The sequence below is a fragment of the Felis catus genome, chromosome E3 (genome assembly GCF_018350175.1).
Source record: "Felis catus isolate Fca126 chromosome E3, F.catus_Fca126_mat1.0, whole genome shotgun sequence".
NCBI classification, from domain to species: Eukaryota; Metazoa; Chordata; class Mammalia; order Carnivora; family Felidae; genus Felis; species Felis catus.
Genome location: NC_058383.1, coordinates 18286405 through 18297957, shown reverse-complemented (window position 1 = coordinate 18297957; position 11553 = coordinate 18286405). Strand labels below are relative to the sequence as shown.

The window sequence follows — 11553 nt, the reverse complement described above, 5'->3', positions numbered from 1 at the left end:
AAAGGAGGATAGAGCTGCAGTAATCCACGCCCTTTGCCAGCCTCTATCCCAAACTGAAGATTCAACAAGGTAAAGTCCCCCAAACCTGTCTGCCCTGAAATTCCCACCTCCATCCAATCCCCAATAAACACCCTGGGCGACATTGGGCAAAAAAGCCTTTTATTTCCCCCCACATTCCAGCTCTCCATTTTTTGTAACATTTCTTCGAACTCAGAACAAAGGCCAGAGAAGTTGATTCACACCTGGAGAAAAAGAAAATTAAAAACCAGGGCAGATCACAGGGCCCTTGGGGGAAGCTCTGGGATGGCTGCAAAGTAAGGAGCAGAGGCAATGGCGGCTAGAGATAGGTACAAGCACTTATCCTGACTGGGGTGGATAACTTCAGGACCCCAGGATCTGCCAGGAGCCAGAGAGGCTTCCTTTCCCAGTCCACTCAGATCTAAGAAAGGCTAAGAGAGTTCCACCATCTCCCATCCCAGGCAGATGGATAGGGCAGTGAAGTCTAGCCCTGAGCAAAATAAGCAAGGTTGATTTTCAGCAATCCAGTTCCTTTGGCCAGAGCCCCTCCCTGGGCTTGGGCAGTTGCCGCTTCTCCCCAGGTTATTTCCTAGGGCACAGCAGCCAGTTGTTGAAGCTGAGAATAGTTTAAGAGTTGGCTGCACAATAGGTAACTTGCATATTATGTGAGATCCATCTGACAGAGTGAGACTTGTTTACAGAAAAAATTTTTTTCTTTAATGAGCTGACACATGAAATGGTTAGCCAATATGTCCCCCACCCACTGCTACCTTTGTGAGGTGTGTTCCTCCAAAGATCCTGTTAGCAGAATCAACTTTTTCTAAATGCAGTGAAGGCTGATGGAAAAGAGGTGTATGTAAAATGCTTGGGCACAAAGTATGTGCCTAGTAAATGGGCATCACCGATCCTTTTGAGCTGTTCAATTTGAGTTTTACAAAAGCTGCATCATAAAAATGGGTATCAGGATGTCAGGACAAAAGCAAGACAACCCTAATTCGCATCCAGGATGCATCATCAAATTTGAACCCTCTTGACTCCCACTGTTACCAAAAAACTTGGATGTGAACTACAGCTATGCATGAAATCTTAAAAATCAGAATGTTAACTGAAAGAAGTCAGTCACAAAAGAATGCATGTGATTCCATCTACATAAAGTTCAAAAATAAAACCAAACCATATTATTAAGGAATGACTCTATCTCAGTTATAATTGCCACCCCTACTCCATCCCCTACTCCCACAGGACTGGGGCAAAGAACCTTACCTGAGAACAAGTTGGGAACTAGGCCAGCGCCCTCAGAGCCGGGTTCTAGACCAATGGGATTCCCGGCGCGGGTGAAAGCACACAGCAGTGAGACAGCAGAGAAGGCCACAGAAGAGAAGCAGGAAGGAGCCCAAAACAAACAGTCTGGAGCCACACAGAGCCAGCTCCTCCTAGGGATGGGCACAGGAAGGGAAGGAGGCATGAATGAGAGAGGGAGGGTGGAGAATCTTCCCCTGGGAAGACATCTTATCCCCAGGCCAAGAACTACAGAGAGAAGCCCCCATGGGGGAGAGGGCTCTCTACATCCAGGAGAGAAGGAGAACCCAAAGAGAAATGTAATTTCTGTATAAGCTAATTGTCTCGATGGTCTACAAACTGCTTTCTTGCCCAGCCATTTACGTGAAATCCCACAATGTCTCCAAGAGGTAGGAAAGTCCACTACTATCCACATTTTAAATATGTTCAAGCAGGGCCAGGTCTGGAAACAAGTATTTTCTCTGGTTCTAAACTCCCAGGTGGTGTTCCTCACCAGGGTCCTTGCAAGTGTGAGGAAAGAGTACACAGCAGCCTCCTAACTGGTCTCTCTCCTTCCACACAGCACCACTGGACCCCCTGGCCTACAGTGTCAAGTTGTAGCATTTTAGCCTGGCATCACGGTACCTCATAATCAGGCCTCTGCATCCCTTCTGTCTCTTCCCCTCAGTCATTCCTAAGCCCCTCAGCATGGAGTGCCCTCGAAGGCCGAGCACTTTTCAATCTCTAGGCCTGTGTTTGTGCCGGTCCTTTTGCCTGAAATGCGTTCCCCCTCTCCTGAACCCCCTCTATTGCATTCTCCATCCACATCTTCCTCCTCTTCAAGGGTCACCGTGAAAGGGCAGACAAAGCCTGGGACTACAGTCAGAAGGCAGAGGTTGCAATCCTGTATCTGCCACTTAACCAGTTGTGTGGCCTTGGGCAATTCGCTCCCTCTAAGCCTGTTTCCTCATCTGTAAAATGGGATAATAACAGCTACCTCAAAAGGCTATTTTAAGATCAAATGAGATAATGAACTTGAAAGCACTTGGTACATTATAAACTACTGTACACAATTCCCTTTCTTAAATGCCACCTTCTCTGTGAAGCACTCTCCATAAATGTTCAAGTTAGGGTTAATTGCTCCTTACTCCATGTCTGAATAACACTTTGCTCACATCTCTATGATAGCAATTAGCCCATTCTGCCCCTTCTTACAGCTTCCAAATTCCTTTATTCTGTTTAAAGACAAGTTAATAGTAATAGCTGTCGTTTATCCAAATCTGTTATGTACCAGGCATTGTCCTGAGCACTTGACATTAATTCTCATTCATCTTTATTTGTTGGAATCAGGAGATAATATTATGTTTTCCATTTTACAGATGATGTTTCCATTTTTACAACTCAGAGAGGCTCAGATGCTTGCTCAAGGTCACACCCCCTCTGAGGCAGAATTATAGAGCCCTATGCCTTTTTCTGTTAGGTAAAACTGCCTCCAGAAGCCTTCAAGACACAGCGTTCAGCACGGCAGTCTATGAAACCCCAACAACCTGAGGTTCTTACCGACGTGAGCAGCTTGGTGAGCACAAGGCCTTCGTGGCTCCAGACCCTGACACACTCCTCAGCCATCCTAGAATTCAAGGTGGCATTTCCTGCTCCCTCCTCTGAGCAGGATATGGGGGGCTGGCTGGCGGGCAGGATTCCTGGGGCAGCACTAAAATACAGGCAGGTTCCTGGGGTCCTCTCTGCGGTCACCCTGGCTGTAATGAGGACCAGCTCTGTTGCAGAGGATCCTATGAGAGACACAGGAGAGGGGTTGGAAGAAAATGGAGGGTGGGTTGGAAGCCATCCATCTTCAGACTTACATTCATTTCTAAGGCTTCCTACAGTACCGGGTGTTTTGGCATTGAGGCTATTCAATAAAGTACTCTATGTGCCATCATCATGTCATTGAGAAATGACAATAACTGTGTACCAATATAAACAAAAAATTAAGTTAGCTTACAATCAATAAAGTAATCATACCAGTACTCACAAAGTTGCAGTGAAACTGGGGCAGATACACATTGCCAATGTCAGTCTGTATAAACTAGTTTGTCCTTTTTAAGAAAGTAGCTTTCTACTAGGTACCAAAATCCATTGAAAGGTTCACACCCCATTTCAAATTAGCGGGAAAAGGATGGCCTATTTAGTCAGTGAATTTGGAACGATTTCCATTTGTGGAAAAAAAAAAAAAGTTAGACTCATCTCACACTATAAAATAAAGTCCAGATGTGCTAAAGACCTATACTAACAAACTAAACAAAACAAAACCCAAAGAAAATACAGAAGAATATTTTCTAATTTTAAAGTGAGGAAGGCCTTCCTAAAAAAGACACAAGACCTACAAGCCTGAGTAAAGAATGAGAGCAATAAACAACTCATAACAGTTAAAAACTTCTCTACAGTGAAAGAGAACTTAAAAAAAGTAACAGAATGGATGAAAATACCTATGTTTAACTGGCAAAAAGGCTTACTATACAGAATGTAAAAGGATCTTCTAAAAATCAAGAAGATAAAGGTAAACCATTTTTTTCTTTTTTTTTCCCCCCCACAAAACCGCAAGACAAATACAAGTAAAATGGGCAAAGGATATGAACAGGAAATTCACGGAGGCACAAAAATGGCCAATAAACCAAAAGATGTTCAACCTCACTAATAATCGGGAGAAAGTAAATTAAAACAATCAGGTAATTCCTTTGCTCATTAAATTGGTAAAAATTAAAAAGACTGATAATAATAAGAATTGCTGAAGATGTGGAGAAATGGGCAGTTTTAATGAGTGACACCTTTCAGAAAAATACAATTTGGCTGTTTCTGTCATAATTTCAAATGGGTACAGAGAGGGACTAGGAAGATGCCCATCAAACTGTGGACTGTGCAGGGGAGATGAGGAGGATTTTTTGTTTTGTTTTTCTGATACAGAGAGAGTAGGGGTGGGGGGAACACAAGGGAGGAACAGAGAGAGAGGGAGATGGAGAATATGAAGCAGGCTCCATGCTGACAGCATACAGCTCGATGGGGGGCTCAAACCCACGATCTGTGAGATCATAACTTGAGCCAAAGTCAGTCACTTAACCAACTGAGCCATCAAGCACCCTGAGGCAAGGAAGATTTTTACACCTGCTTTGTATACTTCTATGTGCTCTAAATCCACAACAAAATGAATTTGTCCATTAAAAAAAGGTCCATACCCTTGGACTCAGTCATACCACTTGTAGAAACTAATCCTAAGGTAAGGATTCAAAAGAAAAATGCCACGTATACCAAGATGTTTATTGTGATTTCACAAAAAATGCCAAAAAATAAGAAACAGTAGAGATGTTTAACACTAGGAAAAGCATTACAAGTGATGGCCTAGCCACTTAATGGATCACCTTACATCCATTAAAATAATAACATTCAGGCCGGGCAGTAAGAAAAAAGAATGATGTCATAAGGAGAAAAAAGAGAAATAGAAACCAGTACCTATATCATAATGAGAACTGAGAAATGTACATGTAAAATTTTCTAAGAGAATGCCCCTTTTTCAGTGTTTTCCAGATCAAATTAATTACCAAAGTCCTGTCAATCCCACACTGCCAGTGTCTCTTAGATCAGTCCCGGTTTTTCACAGCATTGTTTTAGCTCAGTTTTTCTTATCATCTTCTTTTTTTTTTTCCAAAGATTTTATTTAGGGGTGCCTGGGTGGCTCAGTCGGTTAAGGATCCGACTTTGGCTAGGTCATGATCTCATGGTTCATGAGTTCGAGCCCCGCATCAGGGTCTGTGCTGACAGCTCAGAGTCCGGAGCCTGCTTTGGATTTTGTGTCTCCCCCTCTCTCTGCTTCTCTCTCGCTCTATCTCCCCAAAATAAATAAATGTTAAAAAAAAAAAGATTTTATTTAATTTTTTTTAAGTAATCTCTACACCCATCATGGGGCTTGAACTCACAACCCCTAGATCAAGAGCCACAGACTCCACCAACTGAGCCAGCCAGGTGCCCCTTCTCATCATCTTTCTATTGCAACCACCTCCTAACTGGTCCTCCTCCATCTGGGCGCATTCCTACCAGACAATCAGCCAACAGACTGTGATCTTTTAAAAGAACAACAACAAAACCCTACTATTTTTCTGCCTAAAATTGTGAGTTTGCCCAACGTACTAAAATTCAACTACCTGGGCTTGGCACACAAGACCTTCCATAGGATTCTGTCTGCTCTCTCCAGGCCATCTGTTGCCACTCACTCAACACTCCTTCCCCTGCACCAAAATGAACCCCTTGAAGTTCTCAAACATGCCATTACGGTCCCCATCTGCATACTTTTGTATGTGCTTGTCCCTCTGGCTGGAAGAGCAAAGCCCTAAACCTCCCTCAAGCCAGCTCAGGCACTGAATCCTTGGAAAAGCCTGTTTTCACTATCCCTGCTTGGCAGGCTCCTAACTATTCCCACTGTATCTTGTGAGCTACTACATACATTGAAAGGTATTTACTTTGGGGAGCCTGGGTGGCTCAGTGGGTTGAGCATCTGACTCTTGATATCAGCTCAGGTCGTGATCCCAGGGTGGTGGGATTGAGCCCCAACTTGGCTCAGCAGGGAATCTGCTTGAGATTCTTTCTCTCCCTCTGCCCCTCCCCCACTTGTGCACATGCTTTAGCTCTTTCTCAAATAATTAAAAGGAAAGAAAAGAAAGAAAGGTATTTACTTCTGTTCATGTCTGTATCCTTGCTAGACTGTAAGCAGCTTGGAGTGAGGACCCGGGTCTTATACATCTCTATATTCCCCATGCTTGCTACATAATAGGTGCTCAATAATTATTACTTAGGTGATGCAATCATAGGTGGGTTATATTTTATTTTTGTCCAGAGTAATCTCTCATGATATTATTCTGGTTCTAACCATTATAAAAAGAACAAGGGCTTGTTTGCAAAAACAACTGGAGAAGTTGATCCTAAAATTCATATAGTAATTAAAGGAATCTGGAATAATGACAATTTTTAAAAAGAAGAACAAAGTTAAGGACTCACATTTTCTTTTTTTTTTTTTTTTTAAGGTTTATTCATTTTTCAGAAACAGAGAGAGACAGAACTTGAGGCGGGGAGGGGCAGAGATAGAGGGAGGCACAGAATCTGAAGCAGGCTCCAGGCTCTGAGCTGTCAGCACAGAGCCTCACATGGGGCTCGAACTCACAGACTGTGAGATCATGACCTGAGCCGAAGTTGGATGTTCAACTGATTGAGCCACCCAGGCACCCTGAAGACTCACATTTTCAGATTTCAAACTTAATACAAAGCTACAGTAATTAAAAGAGTGTGGTGCTAGCATAAGGATAGACATATGGATCAATGGAATAGAACTCAGAGTCCAGCAATAAATTCATATATACATCCATGTTCAGCTGGTTTTCAATAAGGGTGCCAAAATTATTCAGTAAGAAAGAATAGTCTTTTCAACAAAACATATTGGGACAACTGAATAGCCACTTGCAAACAATGAAGTTGGATCCCATCCTCACATCATTCACAAAAATTAACTCAAAAATGGATCATAGAGCTAAGTGTAAAGTCAAAACTACAAAATTTTAGTAGAAAATATGCAAGTAAATCTTAGTGAGCTTGAGTTAGGCAAAGCCTGCTAAACCAACACACTAAAAGCACAAGCAACAAAAGAAAAAATTGATAAACTGGATTTCATCAAAATTAAAACCTTTGTGCTTCAAAGAACACCATCCACAAAATGAAAAGACAACCCAGAGAATGGGAGAAAATATTTGCAAATCATACCTCAGATAAGAGACTTGTATCCAGAAAATATAAAGAACTCTTATAGGGGCACCTGGGTGGCTCAGTCGGTTGAGCGTCCGACTTCGGCTCAGGTCACGATCTCACAGCTTGTGAGTTCGAGCCCCGCGTCGGGCTCTGTGCTGACAGCTCAGAGCCTGGAGCCTGCTTCGGATTCTGTGTCTCCCTCTCTCTCTGCCCCTAATCCACTCGCATTCTGTCTCTGTCTCTCTCAAAAATAAATCAACATTAAAAAAATTAAAAAAAAAAAAAGAACTCTTAGAAGTCAATAATTATAAGACAAATTATCCAATTATTTTTTCACAAGCAAACTCCAAATAAACATTTCTCCAAAGGAGATAGACAAATAAGTGCATGAAAAAAAGACGTTCAGTGTCATTAGCCATGCCAATCAGAACCACAGCGAGATACTATTTCCCACTGCCTAGGATGGTTGGAATAAAAAAGACTGACAATAACAAATGTTGGTGAGGACGTGGAGAAATTGGAATTCTGATTCACGGCTGTAAAACAGCCTGGAAGCTCCTCAAAAGATTTAATGGGAACACCTGGGTGGCTCAATCAGTTAAGTGTCTGACTCTTGATTTCAGCTTAGGTCATGATCACAGAGTCATGAAATCAAGTCCTGTGTTGGCCTCCAAGCTGAGAGTGGAACCTGCCTGGGATTCTCTCTCTCCGTCTCTCTTTGCCCCTCCCTTGCTCATGCGCGCTCTCTCTCTCTAATAAAAATTAACATTAAAAAAAAAAAAGATTAAACATAGAGTTACCGTATGATCCAGCAACTCCACTCCTTAGTATTTCATTTTCCTCAAGAGAAATGAAAATGTATGATCACACAAAATCTTGTATGAGAATGTGCATGGCGGCATTGTTCATAATGGTAAAAAAGTAGGAACAATCCAAGTGTCAACGAACTGGCGAATGGATAAATGAAAGATGGACTATTCATACACTGAGCACTCTTCGGCAATAAAAACATGAAGCACTGGTAAGTGCTACGACATGGATGAACCTTGAAAACATGCTGGTTGAAAGAAGCAGTCACAAAAGACCACATATTGTATGAAATGTTCAGTATGCAAATCTACAGAAAAAGCAAGATTAGTAGTTGCCTGTGTCTGGGAGGTTAGGAGGAAAAGGGGAGTGACTGAAAATGGGTTTAGGATTTCTTTTGGAGGCAATGAAAATGTTCTAAAATTGACAGTGGTGAGAGTTGCCCACTTTTGTGAGTATGTGAAAAGCCATTTAATTGTACATTTTAAATGTGTGAATTTTATGGTATGTGATCATATCTCAACAAAGCTCTCGTATATATATTTAGAAAATAAAAAGCACAGGAAAAATCACCCCAAGTCTGTATATATCAGACACCTGCCTTTATTCTCATCCTTTGATCACACATATGTATACCTGGACATAAGAGACCTCCTCCTGCGACACACTCAGCTACATATGTAATTCACAAGAGATGCTTAGAATGATAGTGTCGAAAAGGACCTCAGAAGCCAGACAGTTCCACCTTTCTCTCCTCCCTTTTCATCTCCCCAGTTTCAGACAAGGAACTTGAGGCCAAATCTCATGCAGGAATAAACTGACACACTCTCTCTCGCTCTCGCTCTCTCTCTTATCATTTTCCCAGATGACTCTAAGCTCTGTGGCAATGGAGATGCCTAATTTTTTTCTGTATCGTCCATAGCACATAGAGCTGTGGTAAGAACAAAAGAGAAACTTAGGACACTTGCTTAATTGAAGGAGGACATGCTTCTTGAATATCCCCAAGGAGAAAGAAGGTAGCCTCCAATAGGAGAAAGCGGTAGAGATCAAGAAGGATGAGAAAAAACATTAGGTCAAATCTACCCCATCTCATTACACCTCCAAGGATGGAACCAAAAAACCTCAGGGGCACCTGGATGGCTTTGTCTGATTTGATTTCAGCTTAGGTCATGATCCCAAGGTCGTGGGATTGAGCCCCATGTCAGGCTCTGCACTCTCTGTGTCAGAGCCTACTTAGGAATTTCTCTCTCTCTCTCTCTCTCTCTCTCTCTCTCTCTCTCTCCCCCCCTGCCCCCACCCCCACTCATATTCACTCTCTCAAAAACAAATAAACAAACAAACAAACAAACAAACCCACCTCAGAGCCGGAAGAGGAGAAAGAAAACACTTGTTCACTGAAAGTATCTAGCCCTTACTACAGCAGAAGTGACTAAGGCCAAGGGATATGCCCAAGGTCACCAGGTTGGGGAGGTCAGAGACAGGGCCCACCCCTAAGTGTTCCGATGCCCAACCCCTATTCCTCCTTGATCTCACCTTTCAATCCAATATGACTACCCAGGACCTGGGTTTCGAATGTCTGGGTCTTGTTCCTGTCTGGACCATCTCCGAAGTTCAAGGTGGTCAGTAAGCCTACAACGTGAGATCCACGCGACTTCCGTGCGGCTGTCCCATTCACGGGGCACAGGGTCAGCTGGCCAAAAGATCTCAGGAAAGAGACCCAGTCCTGTGTGCAAAAGAAAGGTGAGAGGTGAGACATTAGCAGCATGAGCAGACCTGTATGGAAAGGATGAAGGTACTCACCTGAGGGATGTCAGGGCTGCGCAGGCCAGTCCTGTGGGTGAGGAGGAAGCTGCCAAGGCCCAGGCCTGAAAGGCCAAGAAGCAGCAGGATCAAAGTGGCACAGACCAGAGGTGGGTGGTGGGCGAGACAGAGATGCAGGTTGTGCCCTGCCTGGCAGCTGCCCATGGGGAGGAGAGGGGTCCGGGCCTCCACGGAGAGCCTGCTGGAGGACAGGAAGGAAGAACTGGACAAGAGCCTGAGAGTCAGAAGGCACTTACCCATTTTTATTCAAAGGGAAGCTAAAGCACTGAAAAGACAGGGGACTTGCTCAAGGCTCCACGGCCAATAGTGGCAGAGCCAGGACAAGAACCCAAGGCTCTTGACTCCAAGTATTCATCCCCCTGCACCACTCAAAAAATGTCTGCTGTATTTCATTTCTGATGTGATCAATGCAGAAGCAAAGTAGAGCACACTGTGCTCGAAAACGGAACCCAAATGGAGAGTTCTCAAGGGGAGAAATTGAGGAAGCAGCTGTTCTGGGGTTAGGGTTTGGCTGAAGAACAATTCCAGCCAATAGCCTAGACAAAGGAAGTGTCTGATGAAAAGAACTCCACTTTGGAGCAAAACGGTTCAGTCTGAAGCCTCCTCTGCCACTCACTGGCTATGTGAGAAAAACCAGTTAACCTTTGTGAGCTTAAGGATCTGTGAAGGGAAGGAGGGTGAAGGGTGGTTCTAAGAACACCAAATAATGAGGACTAAATGTGACAAATAAAGCAGTTTGCACAGTACTTGGGCCTTGCAGGGACGCAACAAATGTCCATTTTCTTTCTGTTTCTCTGTGTCATAATGATCTTTAAAACTAGGTGAAGCAAAGCAAAAAACACTGTGGTGGAAACTGAGGTTCGGGGACTTTAACAGAGGAGGGGCAGGGCCAAGGTCTGAAACCCGTTTTCTGCTTCCAGGTAGAGAGAGTGCCCTTTGCCAAGCAAGAAGCAACACTCTTATGAAAAGGAACATCTGGAAAACGGGATAAACATATTGGGTGGGGGGAGAAGGAAGGCTCCAGGGAAATACAGGTGTCCCAAATGCCCAGCCCCTGCCCTGCCTCCCGTCCCGACACATCTGGAAAGAGGGAGGAAGCGCGAAGGGGGAGGGCAGAGCCTGAGGTCAGCGGCTGGTGGTGCCCCTGGGCCTCCCCTCCCCCCGCCCCAAGCCCCTCCTGCATGAACTCAACACCCGCAACATCCCTTTCCCGGTCTTGCGGCGTCGGTTCCGCCTGCCGCTAGCTCTCACCGCTCGGAGCCGGGCGGAGGCCGGCGCCCCCCGCGACGTCACGCGTGGAGCAGCGAAGGGGCGGGGTCCGTGCTCCCACTCACCCACCCCCACCCTCGCCGTGGGATTCGCATGCGCAGTGGCCACGCGGGCGGCCGCCCGGCCTCTCCCAGACTGGGCGGGGGCGTACCAAGAGGAAAGGCAAGGAAGGGGCAACGGAGAAGAAACTACCCCGCGGTAGGTGAGTGACAGGGAGAGAGGCAAAGGCGCTGACTCCAGGGACGTTTGTTAGAACTGGAAAGCCTCACTCCGGAGACACTGTGGGGCATTTCAACGACAATCCGGTTGCGGGCATTTTTCTGTTGTTGGTCCCCCACCCGCGCCAGTCGCACAGCCCAGCCGCGCCCAGGTTCCGGGTAAGAATTTGGGGTCCGCCCGGGGGCGGGACTCCAATCCTAGGACTCTGGCCTTCTGGGCTGTTTGGGTTCGGCTCTTCTCTGCGGACGTAACGTCTACACTTCACGCTTGGACTGTGGTTTTAGCGACTCCTTAATGCGTAGGATAGCTGCAGGGCTGCTCAATAGAGACCGTCTTATTTCACTTCTGCCCAGATTT

At 44.9% G+C, this 11553-nt stretch overlaps 1 protein-coding gene across 4 annotated transcripts; it reads right to left on the bottom strand.

Moving 5' to 3' along the window:
• Positions 1-142: 142 nt before the first annotated feature.
• On the bottom strand, positions 143-11114 carry TMEM219 (transmembrane protein 219). Of its 4 annotated transcripts, none has more exons than XM_011290519.4 (6): positions 10960-11114; positions 9688-9886; positions 9421-9610; positions 2857-3086; positions 1282-1451; positions 143-242 (listed from the first exon to the last, which is right to left on the bottom strand). In XM_011290519.4, exons 2-5 carry the CDS (start codon positions 9850-9852, stop codon positions 1314-1316), a joined length of 723 nt encoding a protein of 240 aa, XP_011288821.1. In that variant the 5' UTR covers positions 9853-9886; positions 10960-11114; the 3' UTR covers positions 143-242; positions 1282-1313. The 4 variants fall into 4 exon arrangements, with proteins under 4 accessions (XP_011288821.1, XP_019676275.1, XP_019676276.1 ...); XM_019820716.3 differs by having other exon boundaries at positions 9688-9889; positions 10960-11112; XM_019820717.3 differs by having other exon boundaries at positions 10914-11029.
• Positions 11115-11553: the final 439 nt, after the last annotated feature.

What these genes read in the sequence shown, in the direction of transcription:
- TMEM219 (XM_006942165.5), bottom strand. Translation starts at nt 9,948, where the DNA reads ATGGGTAAGTGCCTTCTGACTCTCAGGCTCTTGTCCAGTTCTTCCTTC. An exon ending in GCAGCCCTGACATCCCTCAG is followed by an intron (nt 9,611 to 9,687) that starts GTGAGTACCTTC and finishes TTTTGCACACAG; the next exon opens with GACTGGGTCTCTTTCCTGAG. An exon ending in TAGTCATATTGGATTGAAAG is followed by an intron (nt 3,087 to 9,420) that starts GTGAGATCAAGG and finishes TGTCTCTCATAG; the next exon opens with GATCCTCTGCAACAGAGCTG.